This window comes from Tripterygium wilfordii, chromosome 4 (genome assembly GCF_013401445.1).
Source record: "Tripterygium wilfordii isolate XIE 37 chromosome 4, ASM1340144v1, whole genome shotgun sequence".
NCBI classification, from domain to species: domain Eukaryota; kingdom Viridiplantae; phylum Streptophyta; class Magnoliopsida; order Celastrales; family Celastraceae; genus Tripterygium; species Tripterygium wilfordii.
The window spans coordinates 13,377,887-13,399,168 of record NC_052235.1 but is presented as its reverse complement, the minus strand read 5'-3'; the positions used below and the strand labels follow the sequence as shown (position 1 = coordinate 13,399,168).

At 39.4% G+C, this 21,282-nt stretch overlaps 1 protein-coding gene across 3 annotated transcripts; it reads left to right on the top strand.

Annotated features, from left to right (window-relative positions):
* Positions 1–561: 561 nt before the first annotated feature.
* LOC119995853 ((13S,14R)-1,13-dihydroxy-N-methylcanadine 13-O-acetyltransferase AT1-like) lies at positions 562–16,948 on the top strand. 3 transcript variants are annotated; one of them, XM_038842306.1, is made up of 2 exons: positions 562–1,992; positions 16,904–16,948. In XM_038842306.1, the coding sequence occupies exon 1, from the start codon at positions 651–653 to the stop codon at positions 1,977–1,979; it is 1,329 nt and encodes a 442-aa protein (XP_038698234.1). In that variant the 5' UTR covers positions 562–650; the 3' UTR covers positions 1,980–1,992; positions 16,904–16,948. The 3 variants fall into 3 exon arrangements, with proteins under 3 accessions (XP_038698234.1, XP_038698233.1, XP_038698235.1); XM_038842305.1 differs by lacking the exon at positions 16,904–16,948 and adding an exon at positions 9,748–9,809; XM_038842307.1 differs by lacking the exon at positions 16,904–16,948 and adding an exon at positions 2,566–2,723 and having other exon boundaries at positions 562–1,898.
* Positions 16,949–21,282: the final 4,334 nt, after the last annotated feature.

The window sequence follows — 21,282 nt, the reverse complement described above, 5'->3', positions numbered from 1 at the left end:
CGAGTCAAGTGACAGAAGGAAGGCATGAAATATAGAAAGTGCATGTCGGTTCCATGAGCAGTAATTGATTTAGCTTGTTTAGTCCACACTATAACGTGCGCAGTAGCAGCACAAACTACAGATTTGAGGCTCCAGAATTCCAAAAAAAAATTCTATCTCGAATTTTAATCCAAGAGCTGTAGCTTTGCCACACCACCATGTAGAAAAAGGCACTCTTGCATTTATTCTTGAATGTATGGAAGGTGTTTAGTTTAAAGCAACATACAAATAATGGATCGAAATTTTTGAACTCCATCTTCTTACTGGATACTAGACATGGCTGTGGAATATGAGCTTTTATTATTGTTAGGGGAAAAAAAGAACTTGAATCATTGAATGGAAGGTGAGTGTGCTTATTTTTGGTAGGCTGCGGGATTTGCTGTTACACGTGTTATTTATTTTTGGCATTTCAACAAACACCTACAGAGCAACCCATGTGCCGCCTACCATTCATGATTTCATGTGAGACCAGCCTGGTCGCCTCACATTTTTTAATGTAGAAGACAAGATACAATTGCTTATTTGAACTCTGAATTGGGTGAGGAATTGATCTTCAAGCATTGTTTCTTATCAAAAAAAAGCAGAGAGTGAGATAATATCCAGAGAGTTTAATGGAGGTGGAGATAATATCCACAGAGTTTATCAAACCATCTTCTCCAACACCAAGTCACCTCAGAACTTACAAGCTCTCTCTCCTTGACCAATTTGCTCCTCACGTATATTTTCCCCACCTTGTCTTCTATCCCGCAAATGAAATCTCTATCTCTGAAACATCACAAGTGTTGAAACAATCTCTATCAAAGACACTCGCTCTTTACTACCCTCTCGCTGGAAAGGCAAATGACAGTCTCTCCATTGATTGTGATGATAATGGTGCTTGCTATATCAATGCTAGAGTTAATGGCAATTTACGCGATTATCTCAAGCAACCAACTCTCTCAACACTCGCCAAAGTTCTTCCTCAAGAGGCCTGCAAAGAGGTTCCACCAGGAGCTCGTGTTGTTGTGATACAGGAAACTCTGTTCTCTTGCGGCTGTATCGCCATAGCCTTTGTTGTTCCGCACTCTATTTTCGACGCAGCAGCTATAAGTACATTCATGAGGACTTGGGCTAGTATTGCTCGAGACCCAAATGATGGAGGTCTGTTCCCAGATTTTACTGCATCTTCCATCTTTCCACAAAATACTACTTCAGTCCCACAAAACAGTACTTCTTTGACAGCTGCCATAGTTGGAAAGGGCGAGTTTGTTGTAAAGAGGTTTGTGTTTGATGGATCAGTCATAAACAGTCTTAAGGATAAAGCAATTAGCTCCGGCGTGCAGAACCCAACAAGGGTAGAGGTTGTTTCCGGCCTCCTCCTTAAGTGCCTCAAGTCTGCATTGATGGTAAAATCAGGAAACCCAAAATCATTATGTGTAACAAATACTGTGAACATGCGAGGAAAGGCTGTGCCGCCATTTTCCAAATCTAGCGTGGGAAATTTTCTCTGGCTGACATCCATATTATCCCAAGGTGAGGACACAGAGTTGTGTACTTTTGTGCGGCAGATGAGGGAAGCGATATCGGCCATCAATGGGGACCTTGTGAAGAGGCTTGAAGGTGATGGAGGGTCGAAGATACTTAGTGAGTTCATGAAAGCGTTTGGTGAATCATGTTCTAATGCTTTGTCTAGGGGAGCAAAAGCAGTTGGGTTGAATAGCTGGTGCAATTTAGGGTTTTATGAGGCTGATTTTGGGTGGGGGAAGCCGTTGTGGATTCCAATAATATGTTTGGCCAAACCGCTACCTGTGTTCTTCATGTACCTTATGGATACCAGACATGGTAATGGAATAGAGGCGTGGGTGGTATTGGATGGAGAGGTAATGACTCTGCTAGAGCGTCACGAGGAATTCCTCTCTTTAGCATTGGTAGATCCAAATCCTCTAGAATTGGTTCACTAATCACCATCAATCCAGTCCATATAAATTGCAGTCAATATATGTATATATATTATTAGGGTAGTGATATTGGGCTTGGTTTTTGAGGCAGATTTATAGAACCTTTCAACGAGATAGGCTCCATTTGGGACAGCAGAAAAATTGATTTTCAATGTTAGCGGAAATGCTGTGAAAAATATGTTGAGCTTAAAGCTGTGAAATATGTTATGAAATATGTATGCAGTCAATATTCATTCCTAAAAAAATCCCGGTATCTATTCATTCGAAGGTCTATTTGATTCATATTCCTATTCGAAAATGAATCAATTATTCTAAAAAACACCGTTTATTATAGGTCTACAATTATTCTAATTTATAATTTAGCTTTTCATCAATTAGCTAATATATATAAATTGATAATCCCCTCGTGACTTATCAATATTCAATCATATATATTTTTTAAATTCTTACATTTTTTTCATTATATAATTTTTAGTAACAAAATAATATATAAAAATTTCAATTTCTTATCATAAAATCATTGCAACTGAACGTTTTATATTTATCTAACCACGACTAATATGTTCTCTGTCTATAATTTATTTTGCAGTTTCGTTTCGATAGACAGACATGTGGAGCTGGAATCACATGAAGAGTTTTTAAAATTTTAACATTTTATGTAAAAAAAATTTAATTATAATGTACTGTAAGGAAATGCAAAAATAATTTATAATTTCATATATTACTGTAAGAAATTTATATTTTTTACTGCTTCAGTCCAAATCTTTCTCTTTTCCTTAGATCTTTTCTTTTTCTATGTTCGTATATTATTTGTGTCTAAATATGTGATTTCTTGATTATATTTCGTATTACATAGAATTTGTGTCTAAAGATGTGATTTATTAATGTCTTGATGCTTGATTTTGGTGTAATCTTGGGTTTTATCTTAGTGGGAGCTTGTTCATATTATTCGCATTGTAGCTAATATGCTTTTGTTGATATTAATATTTTACTGAATTGAAAATTGAGATCTTAGATTTACCTTTAGTGAACCTGTGTAAGATCTCTGAGAAAAAAATTATTGAGATATGAAGTTAAGTTTTTACGTTAATGCTAAAAAAACGATGAAATGAGATTTTTATTTTAATTCATTGGTTAAATCAAGTTGTTCAATTTGCACACTTAAAGTTGGCGCAGAGAAAGTTCTGAGGATTTACAAGCATAAACCCCGAAAATAATAAGATTGGGAATCCACCAGAAAAATGAGAGAAAACTCAATATTTGATTGATTGAATGTCTGAAGGCCTCAAGGAAAATGAGACTTATTTAAACGTCTCTACTTTTGGAAACTAGAGTTTACTCCAGGAAGCTAAAGAGTTTACTCCAAGAAATTAGAGTTTCTAATAGAAAATAAAAATACCTCTGAAATTCTTCTTCATCTTGCGTCGATCCAACTACTCATCAAACAGTTTCACATGACATTCCGCATCAAAAGTAGTGCCAATTTATATGGTGGAACTCAATTAGCAGGCTATGAGTGGCAAACTGATTTGTTGCGATTAAGAGAGTTAGTTTATCTTTCAAGTGTAGTAGAATAGCATAAAACAATATACATGGATTTAAATGATGAATTTTGGCTGTAGGTTTGTTGAGTTAGAAGATATGATGATCTGTTGTAAATTAAATTCATCTTTTGTTTGCAATGATCTTTGATTGCTTACTGTCACTATAAGAATAATTCATCATCAATCCCTTAACCACAAATGCATTACTTTATTTTAAATTATTTTTTTTGACTAATTCATGGGTTTCGATTGTGGTTTGCTTTGGTGTGTTTGTTTAAGATAGAGATTAGGGAGAAATCAGCTAATAGAAACTTGTATTTACAGCTGGTAATGGTTTTGATTTCTATTCCTTTTTTCCCTGCTTTTGTTTTCATGTTTTTGAAAGATGTTTCAATATCAATTTACAACATTCATTTCCCCCCATTCTATAGGACCAATTAATTTGTCTAAAATGAGGATACGATTGTGTTGGTTCCAATACGACCAGGAGAGTAAAAAAAATAATCTAAGAAGAGGTTGCAATAAAAAAGACATTTTGTAATATTCATTGTTATTGCTTCATTATTTATAATTAAAAATTGATGGAAACGTCATGCAAAATGTCGATATCGTATAATAATTAGAGAACCGTGCCTCCAAGCCAAATACGCATAACTTTTGCCTCTATTCAACACAAACAGCAGCATCATATGTGTCGAGCAACATATGAATTTCGGTAGCCATCAACATTTTGACGACACTATGAGCCCATTTTTAAAATACTTCCCTAATTTCTCAAAGCTAACTACCATTCAAACTATGAATGTAATATGATATAAAATTGCCTAAAAAATGATGCTTTCAATTATATATACTTCTATCCACACCTTACATTACTTCAAATTCATAGAAGAAATTTGAATGCAAGAGCTGCATTTTTTGTACATTATAGTTAAAAACTACAATTACATACTGTGCGAAGTATGGGCATGCCCCCTAGTGTATATATAAAACTATACATGAATCCTCCAAAGAGTCATAAATGTGTACAATATCCTTATCTTCATTTATGTTGAATGTATTCTTTATATTTATTTTGATTAATGAGATATATTAATTTTAATGATATATTAACATTTATGATAAATGACTTTTATAACTGTAAAAATGATATTCAAAATCACGTAAGGAATCAATATTCATTCCTAAGAAACATCCCAGTATCTATTCATTCGAAGGTCTCTTTGATTCATTTTCCTATTCGAAAAAAATTGATGGATTATCTACTTCAGCTGTGAATTTTTTTATCTTATGAAATAAGAGATAAAATAGAACAATCTTAAAAATGATATTATAAAAGATATCATTTTATTATTTGATTTGCTCCAAGACGGACAACAAGACCTTCGCGTCATATATAAGCAAAATTTGCTCCATACGAATGCCCCATATCCTCACCCTCTTAGTTAAGATATTGTTGTAATCCAAATATGTCAAAGTTTTCTCCTACACATATAGTTTTGTATAGAAATTAAGAAAATTTTTGTTAGGTATATGCAATAAAAATGGAATGATTAGGTGGTGTTCTTATCCTTGATGATTTGATTCATTTCTAACCACATATGTAGTTTTGTTAAAAAAAGAAAATTTGTTCACTAGCCCACTATATAAAAGAGACTCCAATTGAGATGAATAGATCACATTGCAAAACCTAAATCCATCACCTTTCAAAAGCTCTAATTCATGTTCTCTAAATGGAGGAAAATGAAAGAGAGAATTGATGCCCACTAGAGATTTCATCAGAATAATAATCTTCCAAAAATTCCTTTATGGTATAAATCTTCCTCATCATCTTCTTATTATTGATTATTTTTTTTTTAAACTTGAAATTTAAGAATTTTTTTATTATATTTTTATTTGCACTGATATTTGGGTTATATTACACAAGTATTGATATATTTTTCTACAGGATATATTTTATGTATTAGGGTGTTCTTGAAAGAAGGATTTCTGTCGAATGAGGGATGTGATCAATTAATTTCATTAGTAAATTATTGGTTAATTCCTTCAACTCAATTGACTGGTTGTTAAACCAGTTGTAATCACCAATGTGAACCTTAGGCATGGGGTTTGAAAGTAACAAGTTTGGGACATGATGAAGGTTCAGGAAGCGTTGGGATGATTGACAGATTTTTCAAGTTTGAAAACACCATTATTGAAGAGGTGAGCTCCGATGTTTGGTTGTTAAACCATATTTAATCACCAATGTGGACCTTAGGCACAGGGTTTGAAAGTAACAAGTTTGGGAGATGATGAAGGTTTAGGAAGCATTGGGATGATTGGCAGGTTTTTCAAGTTCGAAAACACCATTATTGAAGAGGTGAGCTCCGATGTTTTCCTTACTTTTATAATCTATCTTTTGCATATCATATGCATTAGGGTACATATAAATTTTCAGAAATGCGGACTACACTCGAAATTTTTTTCTATAGAGAATTATTGTGCAGACGTAGTATTTTCTAATTCAATATGTAAATATATATTATTTTTATTTTTAGTAAAGGGTTTATATGTCATTCTAAATAGTGATATATATGTAAAAGAAAAAAAATTCAAAAACGATGTAAACTTAGTAGTTTGATGGGGTGCAAATAAAATATCTCAATTTAAAGTTCTTTTCATAAATCATTGCATATGAATGGAGGAAAGAAAAGAGATTTTAGCATCTTCTTATGAAAATTATGAATTATTTTTATAATCGCCTTTCACTAATATTTGGTTTATATTACACAAGTGCTCTTGTTGTTGTAAGTGAAGAAGATATCCATCGCCAAACTGCCATCATTTATTGAAGGTATACAATTATTCTAATTTTTAATTTAGCTTTTCATCAATTAACAAATATATATATTGATAATCCCCTCGAGACTCATCAATATCCAACCATAGATATTTTTTAAATTCTTGCATCTTTTTCCTAGAAAGTATATAATTTTTATTAACAACATAATATTAAAATTTTCAAGTTCCTTTCATAAATCATTGCAATTGAAAGTTTCATATTTATTTTACCATGACTAATATTTTCTCTGTCTATAATTTATTTCGTAGTTTCATTTCGATAGACAGACAAGCGAGCTGGAATCATATGAAGATTTTTTAAAAATTCAACATTTTATGTAAAGAAATATTTAATTATAATGTACATGTAAAGAAAGACAAAAATAATTTATAATTTCTTATAGTATTATAAGAAATTTATAGTTTTTACTGCTTCAATCCAGATCTTTCTCTTTTCCTTACAACTTTCCTTTATATATGTTCATATATTATTTGCGTCTAAAGAAGTGGTTTCTTGATTATATTTTGTATTACACAGAATTTTCAAATGTTAAAATCTAATCAAATTAGTTATTGTATAATGAGAATGGTATATAGCTATAGTTTATAATATGAATGAGTTAATTTCTATAATTTTTTTAAGGAAAAAATGAAATATATTAATCATGACAAATGTCAGAAACGTGCCAAAAATAAATAGAGGGGAACGAATTCTAAATACACTGCCATGAACTCAGATATACTATCGATGGACGATAAAGTTTCTGCAACTCTGTTACATTCACTAGGATGCAGATATTTTCAATTAGATGTGTCTAGATACACTGATACATATTTAAGGTATTTATGAATTACATTAAAAACTTCCATATTGTAAAATGAGTCCATTTTTTTTTTGAAATATTATTAAGAAATTTGCTTCTTATTGGAATTGAACCTTAGGCATACATATGCTTAAGCCAGTCGATTGCCAACCGAAACACCGCTTGTTTGGTTAAAATGAGTCCACTTGAAAAAACACATTTCATTTATGAAAACATCTATCCATTAATATAATATGTTTTTTTTTTTGTTTGCTAATGGGACTTGTATCATAAACGGCCTAAATTTCTATTGAAACACGTTTACACCTAGTTAAAAGTCTGAATTGCGACAACTTAGAATGTAAAAAATTTGTAAAACACATTTATACAAAATGCCACTATTGAATGCCAAAATTTCGAACAAATATGTATCAAAATGCCTACCTACTGGACAACATAAGAACGCTAAACGTTCGGATCCTGATTTAAAAACAAAATGAGGATATATGTCCTTCAGTCATAAGAATTGCTTACTCATTCCTCTATACATATGCCAATATGTCCAATAAAAGGAATCCTCCATGAATAACAGGGAGGGGTGTTCGGACAATGCAACATGAAAACTGTGCTTCTCTCCTCTTGGATCGATTTGCATAATCTGAGGAAACCTCATCAACATTTTCTTCCATTATCAAAGTTGTGTAACACAGAATAATATCTACTTGTTACACATTCAACGAAATCAATGCTTAGGCTATCGATTTAGCTGGCGAAAAAGTACAACCTAATAGAAAAGGCTTGCTCAACAGTTTTGAACCCCCTAATAAAAAGGGGAAGAATGGCATAGCTTGAACCCCAAAAAACACTGGGAAAAAAAAATACTGAAAAGACACTAGGAGATTGGCAGCAACAGTTTAATCATGCTTGGGCTCATGATTGCAATGACACATAAAATAGAACTGAAGCACCTGAATAGAGGAGTCGTTGCCGATGTGAAGTATCATGCCATTGTGTACGGCCATGGAATCAACGAATTAAGGGTTAGATGTTGATGATGATGTTCACTATGTTCATGATAGAGATAAATCTTATAAATCTTAAGTTACTATATTCATCACCACGTAAATTGTAATTAGCATGTTTGTCCGTTACATGATTATCTCCTTAACTTTGGGACTGATCACAATCAGTATCACCCTAATCAGGGTTGTTCATGTACTTATATATATACACGATTACTATGTCAATGAAAAGTGTGTGAACATTTGTAATCTTCTCCAATCTTATATGGTATCGGACGGTTCCCTGGGCAACCCCATCATCTATTCGTTCTTCAATCTTCTCTCCAGCACCAACCATGGCCACCGATGAAACTCCAGTCACTATACCCAATACCCACGATCCTACCAAGCCATTCATTATTGTGAACATCCACAATTCTGTCAAACTCACATCTATAAATTATCTTTCCTGGAAACTTCATATTGAAGCTATTCTCATTGGTTATGGTCTTTACCACTTTATTGATGGCTCCCATCCAGCACCTCCTACCACCACCACATCCAACAATGTCACCAAACCAAACCCAGAATATCTTACATGGCTTCGTCGGGACAAACTCATTTTTGGTGCGCTTGTAGGCACTATCTCTCAATCTCTTCAACCTCTCATCCACCAGGCCAAGACTTCGAGAGACATCTGGACAGTTTTTGCCGACACATATGCCCGTCCCACTCGAGGCCACATCAAACAAATTAAAGATCAAATCAAGCATGCCACTAAGGGATCTCAGTCCATTACCGAGTATATGCAATTCCTAAAAATCGAGCCGATGAACTTGCCACTCTCGACAAGCCTATGGATGGAGAGGATCTCACTGAGAAAATTCTGGATGGTTTAGATGATTATAAGCCAATCATTGATATCATCAATGGTCGTGACACACCGATTTCTTTTGATGAGCTGCATGAAAAACTCATCAATAAAGAGCTCCCACTTGATGTTCGTCAATCCACCACTTCACCATTGCCTGCAACAGTGAACCCAACCAACTCTCGACCCAAAGCAGGACACAACAATAACCGTGGCCAACGCTCCTCCTGGAACCCTCACTCTCTGGCTTCCTTGGGTCCTAACTTGAGTCGCTATCCTGGTGCTACTCAGGGTGGTCGTCCACCACCTCAGCCTTATCTGGGACATTGTCAATGGTGTCGTGCCCAACGTCACACAATTCCTCAGTGTCCTGTCTTTCGCCAGATGCAACCTAACATCCAATCACCAAATTCTCCACGGAGTGCATCCCCATGGCAGTCACATCCACAAGTTCCATGGCAACCATGGGCTCATCTAGCCACTGCCAATACCAACCATAATGCTTCCTGGCTCCTTGATAGTGGCGCCTCGCATCATGTCACTTCCGATCTGAGTAACCTCTCTCTTCATACTCCTTATGATGGCTCTGACGATATTGTGATTGGAGATGGCACGGGTCTCCCAATAACTCACACTGGTTCAACTTCACTCTCTACAATGCCAACCTCCGGCTTTGTAAATCCTTGCACTTGTTCAAGTATCCTCTCAAAAATGGTCGAAGGAAAGGAATGATGTAATATCCTGACCCGATTATACACTATTTATGGTATTTTGACACGTTGATCGAGGTGGAGTGAACCTCGGTAATCGTGAATCGGGATTTAGGGAGAATAAAAATTAAATCAAGAAAAAACTATGAAAATATTTTTAATAAATGGGGGATTTAAAAAGAAAATTATTGACCAAGAATTACTCGAATCGGATGTAAATTGGATTTATTATAAATTTTTGAAGTTAATTTGAACATTTTAGTTAGGGGTGTTTTTGAAAAATGGGTGTTTTTGAAAATAAAATATTGTATAAAAGAAAAATTAAAGAAAATAAAAAAAAATAAAAAAATTGCAAAAATACCCTCTTCTCTCACGATTTTCTCTCTCTCTCTCCTCTTTCTCTCTCTAAAACGGGTTCAACTGTGATTTCATGATTCCGGCGACGGTGACGGTCAAGGATGGTATCAAAAGAAGCGTACGGACGAGACGAGTGTAACCCAACTTGAATCACGTCGATCGGAGCTCCGGTTTGGGAGAAATCTGAGATTGAAGTTCCGGCCACAGTGAACTTTCTTTGGTCGATCCGGCCGATTCCGGCGACGGTTTGGCTTGATTCAGGTATAGTTCATTTCATCGAGCTCTTCAATTTGATATAAGATTTGGCAGGTTTGGGTGGCCGGATCGCCGGCGGTGACGTTGAATGAGTTCCGGCCGAGTTGACCGAGTAATGCCGAGTTGACTCGGTTGACTGATGTGTTGACCGGTTCAACCCAGTTTGACCCGATTTAACCCAGTTTTGACCCATTTGACCCGGTTTGACCTGGTTTTGACCCACTTCACCCGGTTTGACCCGGTTTTGACCCATTTGATCCGGTTTGCCCGTTGACTGTTGACTTTGACCGTTGACCATAGTTGACCGAACGTATTTTAACTGTATTTTCGTATAATGTGCTTTTCGATGTAGACGGTGATCCCGGTTGAGATTTGAAGCAGGTTGACTTTCAGAGTTAGGGGTTTATTGGGGACGCGTGCGGGGTATTCGGTTTCTGATTTTCAGGTAGGGGTTTTCTATGTATCTTGCGTGTGATTCTAGGGTTCCGGTTTCACGGACTCTTATTATATTATGAATCTGTCGGTTTCCGAGGGTGGAAATACGACCTGTTTGTATAATTTATATGTATTCTATGTTGATTATCATTGTTGGAACGTCTTTGGGAGTGGGGTGATTGGAGGAGGTTGAGGTACACTGTGGGGCCCATATAGGAGCCCAATATATTGGATTATGATGGATTATACAGTAAACTGGGTACGTACCTGTAGACCGTCTGAGGTGAGGTGCATCACAGGGGACGCTCTCTGGTGTAGGCTATGCTATCGGGATATCCGATCCTCATCCAGTTTCGGTGTGGACCTGGACTGGGAGACACCCTACGGGGATTAGGGTGGGTCCAGGGGTGGATTATGGATTATGGATTAACGGAGACTAGTGTTTGTGGTTACGGTGATGTATAGCCTTATCGGCTACCATATTACTTGGGTGAATTGCCAATGATTGTATATTTATTGTGCTGCATATTATGCGTCATATCCCTGAATTTCTTATTTTTTTTGATATCGGTGTTCCCTTTCTATGCCCTACTGAGCTTCTTGGTTCACCCCTCTTCTTGTTTCCCTTTCAGGTGAGTTGGATTTAGGTGATGCTGGTCAGCGGCGGGACGCATGAGCTGGTGTGTAGCCTCGAGCTGTTTCTTTAGCAAGTTTTGAGGATTTGGGGTTTTGTAGTTGTATATATGTTACTTATTTGCTCAGTTTGATCTCGGGTAGATAAGTCTTCTTATTTCCGCTGTTGTATAGATACTCCGATGTTTTCGATAGGTGTATATATGTGGTATTCTGGAGAGACTATGCCCATGTTATATTTCAGGAGTTGTTACTATTTTATATATTTTATATGTTGATTTAGGTATATTGGATTAAGGGTTGGTTCGGGGGATGGGGTCCCCTGCCGGTCACGTTCTTATGGGTTTAGGTACACTTTGGTATACCTTAGGAGAGAGGGGCGTGACAGTTTGGTATCGGAGCTGTAGGTTTAGATACTTATGGGGTTAGACTACCTAAGTTATGTCGTTGGCTACACATCATGCGCTTCCCGGCTGACCTGGTGAGTTTTTATTTTTGTGTTTCTTGCTTTTAGATTTATGTATACGTGTGTTACATTTTGTAGATATGGTTGACACACGTAATACTCGGGTGCGAGGACATGGAGGGGGTAGGGGACGACATGAGGCAGATGAGCCTCAGGGGGTAGGTGAGGCGGGTATGCCCGAGGTTGTTCCATTGGAGCGTGGGCGGGGACGGAGAGGTAGGGGTGCGAGACGTGGTAAGGGTGTGAGACGTGGGAGGGGCGGGGGCAGGCGAGGAGCGTATGTAGCTCCAGTAGACGATATTGGGGAGGTACCACTGGTACAGCCAGCACCATAGGGGTTAGAGGCAGTAGTGACTACTTTACGGCAGGAGGTCCGTGATGTTACTGAGTTGGTGCGAGCACTTGGGCAGACTGTTACCGGACTTGTGACACAGATTGCCGCTCCAGCCCCAGTTGCATTACAGGCTCCTGCTGAGGATCCAGCACAGGTTCCTATTTTAGGTGGGTTACAGGAGGGTGCAGGACAGATTATTGAGGCGCAGGCAGCTCCTTTGGCGATTGATACTTCGATCAAGGAGCTAGCTGAGTTACGAAAGACGAACCCTCCAGTTTATAGGGGAGTGATAGATCCTGTGGCAGCAGAGGAGTGGCTTCGCCAGCTACGCAGGAAGATGACTTCCTTGCGGATTCCTGAGGAGAGGAGAGCTTTATTGGCTGTAGAGTTTTTAGAGGGTGATGCTTTTACATGGTGGGAGGTGATGACAGTTAGCAGGGGCAGAGAGGGTATGCCATGGGCGGAGTTTGAGACAGTTTTTCTGGCACAGTATGTACCACAGACAGTGCGTGTAGCTAAAGCTAAGGAGTTCCTTGAGTTGATTCAGTCCCCAGACATGACAGTGACTCAATATCAGGCTCGCTTTGAGGAGTTAGGGAGATCTGGGGAGGAGTATATTTCCACTGAGGAAAAGAAGATACTGAGATTTCGGAGAGGATTGTCTCCAAAGATTTCACCTCACTTGGCGGCTCAGACTATCACCACCTATCGCGAGTGTATTGATAAGGCACTCGGAGTTGAGAGGACTTTAGTGGAGATTAAGGATTATTGGGAGATTCATAAGAGGAAGCTTGAGAGTTCTACATCTACTACTGGTGAGAGTAGTCAGCGCAGACAGAGGACTGATACCCGTGTGCAGCAGCAGAGTCAGGGGCAGAGTTCTCAGAGTCAGAGACAGAGTTATCGAGGACCTAGGCAGGGACAGCAGGGTCCTAGACAGGGTCAGCAGGGGCAGAGACAGGGTCAGCAGAGGCAGAGATTGGATCAGCAGGGTCAGGCTCTGAGACGGGATCAGCAGCCCAGCATTGCTATGCATGTGGTCACGTGGGCCATATGCGTTGGGATTGTCCTATGGCAAACAACCCGTTATGTTTTCAGTGTGGCTTGTCAGGACATACTCGGAGAGATTGCCCACAGGGTGGAGGACCTGCTCCGCCAGCACCTCGAGGTCAGAGAGCTCCAGCTCCAGCTCCAGTTCCAGCACCAGCACCAGCACCAGCACCAAGAGGTCCTGCAGGACGTGGTAGACCATTAGCTCAGCTGTAGCAGCAGGTCTAGAGAGGTGGAGTGTATGCACTCGGGCCTGATGCAGTACCAGCAGAGCGAGATCATTTGGGAGGTAGGTTTCTCTTATTCAGTTCTTGGGTACGTGTCTTGTTTGATAATGGTGCTACGCATTCATTTATTTCTGCATCATTTGCTGAGGCATTGGGTTTAGGGATTATAGGAGTGGCGAGGAGATTTATAGTTGATTCGCCCCTAGGATCAGGTACCGTGATTAGTGGTATCTGTAGGGACTGTATATTTAGTTTTGGAAACCATGAGTTTAGAGCGGATTTGTTTGTGATGCCATTTACTGATTTTGATGTTATTCTCGGATTGGATTGGTTGACTGAGTATGAGGCAATTATAGAGTGTGCTGAGAGGAGGATTACACTGACCACACCTGCGGGGAGGGTTAGATTTCGTGGGACGAGACTTCTTCCGTGTCCACATTTTTTAGATAATCCTCAGTACACCGATTGTATTGTAGCAGGTTTGATTACCTCAGAGTCTAGGGAGGAGTCTTTGACTCCTATACCTGTGGCGGATTACTATATGGATGTTTTTCCTGATGATTTACCGGGGTTGCCACCGCAGAGGGAGATTGACTTTGTGATTGAGTTGTATCCGGGTACAGATCCTATTTCTATACCACCGTACAGGATGGCACCAGCAGAGCTGAAGGAGTTAGACGCTCAGTTGACAGGTTTACAGAAGTTGGGTTTTATTAGACCGAGCACTTCACCTTGGGGAGCACCTGTTCTGTTTGTGAAAAAGAAGGATGGTACGATGCGGATGTGTGTGGATTACCGACAGCTGAATCGGGTGACAGTGAAGAATAAGTATCCATTGCCGAGGATTAATGATCTGTTTGATCAATTGAGGGGTAGCCACTATTACTCCAAGATTGATCTCAGGTCAGGATATCACCAGCTGAGGATCCGGGAGGAGGATATTCCCAAGACAGCTTTCCGTACACGGTTTGGCCATTATGAGTACTTGGTTATGCCATTTGGGCTAACCAATGCACCTGCAGCGTTTATGGATTTGATGCATAGGGTATTCAGGCCATATCTGGATCAGTTTGTGATTGTGTTCATTGATGACATATTGATTTATTCAGCCACTGAGGAGAGGAGCATGTTAGACATCTGGGAATTGTGCTGCAGACGCTCAGGGAGCATAGATTATATGCCAAGTTGAGCAAATGTGAATTTTGGGTGACTCAGGTGAAATTTTTAGGGCATGTGATATCCCAGGAGGGGATAGCAGTGGATCCAGCTAAGGTGGAGGCAGTGATAGCATGGAGGAGACCGAAGAATGTAGGAGAAATTCACAGTTTCTTGGGGTTAGCAGGGTACTATCGACGTTTTATCGAGGGGTTCTCGCGGCTTGCAGCACCAATGACGCAGTTGACCCGAAAGGATACTCCGTTTGTATGGTCAGACGAGTGTGAGCAAGCTTTTCTGGAGTTAAAGACTCGACTCACGTCTCCACCAGTGTTGGTGATACCAGACAGAGATATTGGTTATCAGGTATATTGTGATGCTTCAGGAGTTGGATTGGGTTGTGTGCTGATGCAGCAGGACAGAGTGGTTGAGTATGCTTCACGTCTACTGAAGCCGCATGAGAGGAATTATCCGGTGCATGATTTGGAGTTAGCTGCTGTTGTGTTCGCATTAAAGCAGTGGAGATATTATCTTTATGGAGAGAGATTCGAGGTATTCTCAGATCATAGGAGTCTCCGGTATTTGTTTACTCAGAGAGATCTGAACCAGAGACAGCGTAGATGGATGGAGTACCTTGAGGACTTTGATTTTACTTTACAGTATCATCCAGGCAAGGCCAATGTGGTGGCTAATGCCTTGAGTAGGAGATTGGTTGTAGCTCGATTGGCTATCCGTGAATTTGAGTTAGTGGATACGCTTAGTCAGTATCGACTGGATATGGAGAAGCGTGGAGACTCATTGAGTTTACGGAGTTTGATTGCTCGTCCGACACTTGTACAACAGGTGTTGGATGCACAGTTGGGGGATACACTCTTTGATGACGTTGAGGATATTGAGGGATGGGTCAGAGGTACCGATGGTGGAGTTAGATTCCGGGGTCGGTTAGTGGTCCCAGAGGATACCGAGTTACGGGAGGAGATACTTCGAGAGGCACACAATTCACAATTTACGATGCATCCTGGTGCTACTAAGATGTATCGAGATTTACGGAGACAGTATTGGTGGAGTGGCATGAAGAGAGATGTTGCACAGACCGTGACTCGATGTCTTACCTGTCAGCAGGTAAAGGCAGAGCATCGACGACCCGCAGGATTGTTACAGCCGCTTCCATTACCTGAGTGGAAGTGGGAGCATCTTACTATGGATTTTGTGATGGGTTTACCTATGACTCCACGGAGGCATGATGCGGTTTGGGTGGTTGTTGATCGGTTGACAAAGACAGATTCGATAGAGTCGTTGACCAGGTTGTATGTACGAGAGATAGTCCGACTGCATGGCGTACCATTGAGTATTGTATCTGATCGGGATCCCAGATTTACTTCACGGTTTTGGGGCAGTTTTCAGGATGTTCTAGGAACGAAACTGAACTTCGGTACAGCTTTTCATCCTCAGACTGATGGGCAGAGTGAGCGTACCATTCAGATTTTGGAGGATATGCTTCGGACTTGTGTGGTAGACTTCCGAGGAGATTGGGAGACTCATATTCCTCTGGTGGAGTTTGTGTATAATAATAGCTACCAGAGCAGTATACAGATGGCACCATATGAGGCATTATATGGGAGACCTTGTAGATCACCATTATGCTGGTCAGAGGTTGGTGACAGACCATTATTGGGTCCAGAGATGGTGCAGCAGACTACTGAGGTAGTGACAGTGATCCGGCGGCGACTTCTGACAGCTCAGTCACGTCAGAAGAGTTATGCAGATAGGAGACGTAGACCTCTAGAGTTTCAGGTGGGGGATCACGTGTTTCTGAGGGTTAGTCCGAAGCGAGGGGTCCAAAGATTTGGGAGAGCGGGGAAGTTAGCTCCGAGGTTTATAGGACCATTTGAGATTTTGGAGCGAGTGGGGACAGTAGCTTATCGATTAGCTTTACCCCCACAGTTGTCAGGGGTACATGGTGTGTTTCATGTGTCTATGTTACGGAGATATCATAGGGACCCTTCTCATATATTAGATTGGTCTACCTTGGAGATTGGTGAGGACGCTACTTTTGAGACACGTCCTATTAGGATTGCGGATAGACAGGAGAGGCAGCTACGATCGAAGACCATACCCTTAGTCAAGGTGATATGGCAGCACTATGGTGCTGAGGAGGCGACCTGGGAGTTGGAGTCTGACATGCGAGCTAGATTTCCGGAGTTATTCACTACCTAGGTACGATTTTAATTTCGGGGACGAAATTATTTTCTTAAGGGGGGAAGGATGTAATATCCTGACCCGATTATACACTATTTATGGTATTTTGACATGTTGATCGAGGTGGAGTGAACCTCGATAATCGTGAATCGGGATTTAGGGAGAATAAAAATTAAATCAAGAAAAAACTATGAAAATATTTTTAATAAATGGGGGATTTAAAAAGAAAATTATTGGCTCAAGAATTACTCGAATCGGATGTAAATTGGATTTATTATAAATTTTTGAAGTTAATTTGAACATTTTAGTTAGGGGTGTTTTTGAAAGATGGGTGTTTTTGAAAGTAAAATATTGTATAAAAGAAAAATTAAAATACCCTCTTCTCTCACGATTTTCTCTCTCTCTCCTCTTTCTCTCTCTAAAACGGGTTCAACTGTGATTTCATGATTCCGACGACGGTGACGGTCAAGGCTGGTATCAAAAGAAGCGTACGGACGAGACGAGTGTAACCCAACTTGAATCACGTCGATCGGAGCTCCGGTTTGGGAGAAATCTGAGATTGAAGTTCCGGCCACCGTGAACTTTCTTTGGTCGATCCGGCCGATTCCGGCGACGGTTTGGCTTGATTCAGGTACCTATGAGTTCATTTCATCGAGCTCTTCAATTTGATATAAGATTTGGCAGGTTTGGGTGGCCGGATCGCCGGCGGTGACGTTGAATGGGTTCCGGCCGAGTTGACCGAGTCAGGCCCAGTTGACTCGGTTGACTGATGTGTTGACCGGTTCAACCCAGTTTGACCCGATTTAACCCGGTTTGACCCATTTGACCCGGTTTTGACCCATTTCACCCGGTTTGACCCGATTTTGACCCATTTGATCCGGTTTGCCCGTTGACTGTTGACTTTGACCGTTGACCATAGTTGACCGAACGTATTTTAACTGTATTTTCGTATAATGTGTTTTTCGATGTAGACGGTGATCCCGGTTGAGATTTGAAGCAGGTTGACTTTCAGAGTTAGGGGTTTATTGGGGACGCGTGCGGGGTATTCGGTTTCTGATTTTCAGGTAGGGGTTTTCTATGTATCTTACGTGTGATTCTAGGGTTCCGGTTTCACGGACTCTTATTATATTATGAATCTGTCGGTTTCCGGGGGTGAAAATACGACCTGTTTGTATAATTTATATGTATTCTATGTTGATTATCATTGTTGGTACGTCTTTGGGAGTGGGGTGATTGGAGGAGGTTGAGGTACACTGTGGGGCCCATATAGGAGCCCAATATATTGGATTATGATGGATTATACAGTAAACTGGGTACGTACCTGTAGACCGTCTGAGGTGAGGTGCATCACAGGGGACGCTCTCTGGTGTAGGCTATGCTATCGGGATATCCGATCCTCATTCAGTTTCGGTGTGGACCTGGACTGGGAGACACCCTACGGGGATTAGGGTGGGTCCAGGGGTGGATTATGGATTATGGATTACCGGAGACTAGTGTTTGTGGTTACGGTGATGTATAGCCTTATCGGCTACCATATTACTTTGGTGAATTGCCAATGATTGTATATTTATTATGCTGCATATTATGCGTCATATCCCTGAATTTCTTATTTTTTTTGATATCGGTGTTCCCTTTCTTGGCTCACCCCTCTTCTTGTTTCCCTTTCAGGTGAGTTGGATTTAGGTGATGCTGGTCAGCGGCGGGACGCATGAACTGGTGTGTAGCCTCGAGCTGTTTCTTTAGCAAGTTTTGAGGATTTGGGGTTTTGTAGTTGTATATATGTTACTTATTTGCTCAGTCTGATCTCGGGTAGATAAGTCTTCTTATTTCCGCTGTTGTATAGATACTCCGATGTTTTCGATAGGTGTATATATGTGGTATTCTGGAGAGACTATGCCCATGTTATATTTCAGGAGTTGTTACTATTTTATATATTTTATATGTTGATTTAGGTATATTGGATTAAGGGTTGGTTCGGGGGATGGGGTCCCCTGCCGGTCACGTTCTTATGGGTTTAGGTACACTTCGGTATACCTTAGGAGAGAGGGGCGTGACAAATGAAATCTCCATAATTGTACTCGAAGCTCTGCGCTAAGCGACTCCTCTCTGAATTAAATCTAGTTGCTTCAATGAACAAAGGATCGTCTGAGGACATGAATTTGGCATCAAACATCATCCTATACATAATATTGTATAGCATCAACTGTAAACCCTCCTAACGACTAATCCTTCCGTCCTCACAGCCTCATCCTTCTTCAGGTCATGAACCACCAGATTCTTTTCTTCCTCCCACATATCGCTGTAGTTATGCACAACTTTGTTGGTGAAGAACGTGTTGGATAGGAATTTTATTCTAGGGTATAAAGAACACTGTCTATTCCATCTGCAACAGATCCAAGTTGTACTGTGATCTCAGTGATTGCTTCGTGTAATTTATCTGGGTCATGAGTACTTGCTCGTCTGCCCCATGACATATATCGAACACCTTGTATGGCATACCTTGAAACCATAAGTTGCCTTTTGTAGTCTTGAACTTTGTCGGTTGCTTTTTTAAGTCTCCTTTTGGTTTCCCTCAAAGCTTCTTGTAGAGATTCGATGGTTTTCTGGGGATCGTCCTCGTATACGTCTTCCCTTATTGGGGAGAGTTGAATCTGGGATCATTTCCACCTTCTTCTTCTTTAGAAGTAGAACCTTCATCAGTTCTAGACCTTTTTGCAGGTGGAGAGTTAGGAGTATCCATCCTTGAAGATTTCTTGAGGAAGATATTGGTTTATGCTGATTCTTACTTTTGAATATTTATACGAATGAAATATGAAGGAAGTGTTGGACCAAGACTTACTGTCTAGGTCAACATTGTGTTTTTGATGATTGTGTATGATTGTATACTAAAATGTGTGTGAGCATGCTTGACTTGAATATATCCTAAAATGCTAGAAAACATGCTTAAATGGTTATTTGGTTAATTGTTTAATATCTTAATTGTGCATATACACTTAAATGAAGGCTTATGCATATCTCTATGTGAATTTGATATCTATATATTTTTGAGATAGTGCTGGAAATTCAGTTTTGAAAACAAACATACATGGACTAAGTTAGGGCATTAATCTTCTAATGATCATAATTTATCTTAACCAACTTAGGTCCAAATGACTTGAAACTTGAACCACATGCACATAAAGGTCTAATATATGTTCTAGGACTATAATCATGATAAATTAAGTGCATCACATATATATTTGGTCATATGCTTAAATTCCGCCAAAACTAGGTTTTACCTAATTTTGTGCATATGTGTTCTTTGTGAACGTGGTGAACCAAATGAACTCCGATTTAAATGAAATTTCGTGTGCATCTTAGTTTTATCACTATGAACATATTTGAGTCAGTAAAGTTCAAGAGAAAAGGTCATTTACACTGAGTTTGCAAAATGACATTGAATTTACACTTAGAATTTATCGGTTTCACTATTAGTGACCTAATTGCTTGGTTGAGTGACCAAACGATTTCCGATTGTTATGAAATTTTACATGGACATTCTAATACATATAAAATGATTTATCATGCAATAATATGAATTTTCTGGGTTGTTTTTCTAATGTAATTAACCTATGCGCTCCATATGAAGCTCTTTGAGCTTACATGCAATTGGGGAGTTCTGCCTCCTATTTCCTTGTAGGTTAATCATCATTGTGGTCTCATATGACTCATAATTCAGTATGCTCAAGTGAATTGAAGTCCGGTTTTCGAGTATGAGCTTGGATCTCTAGAAAACCAAGAAAAACCTATGTTCATCAACCTTCCACTAAGGCATTTTGATTGATGATTGGAACTAGCCTTAGGGCTGTATAATATGGATATATTGGTGCTGCCAAATTCAGAGTTTGAAGTCAAGATTGGAGGGACATGTTTGGTCACGTGAAGGATCTCTTGTCTTCATCAAACAAGATCTTGCACATGCTTCCTTTATTGAGGTCAATGATCAGATTTTTGTGAGAAGACAATTGATGAAGCTAAAGGACAAATGCAATGGTTGAAATTTATAAGAGATGAGAAAGTATATTTTGCAACTAGACAAGACTTAGATTATGAAGATATTCTTGAAGACTACAAGCTCCAACGGTACACTAATCTATGGCCGAGATTGAATTGTTTTGAATTATGAATGGATCATATTACAACAAGACTTGAAGGGTTAAGATGATCATTTAAAGGTGAATCCAATGGTTGTGCATAAGACAACATTCGTGCTTGCAATTTTTGACTTAAAAGAAGATCTTACTTGATTTTTAGAGTCAAAGATGGCTGCAAGTTGCTACACATTTAAAAGGAAATTGTTGGAGATACCAATGCCAAGATTTGGTGCAAGTTTGATCAAATGGTCAAAGATGACAAAATTGTTGGAGATACCAAGGTCAAGATTTGGTGCAAGTTTAATCAAATGGT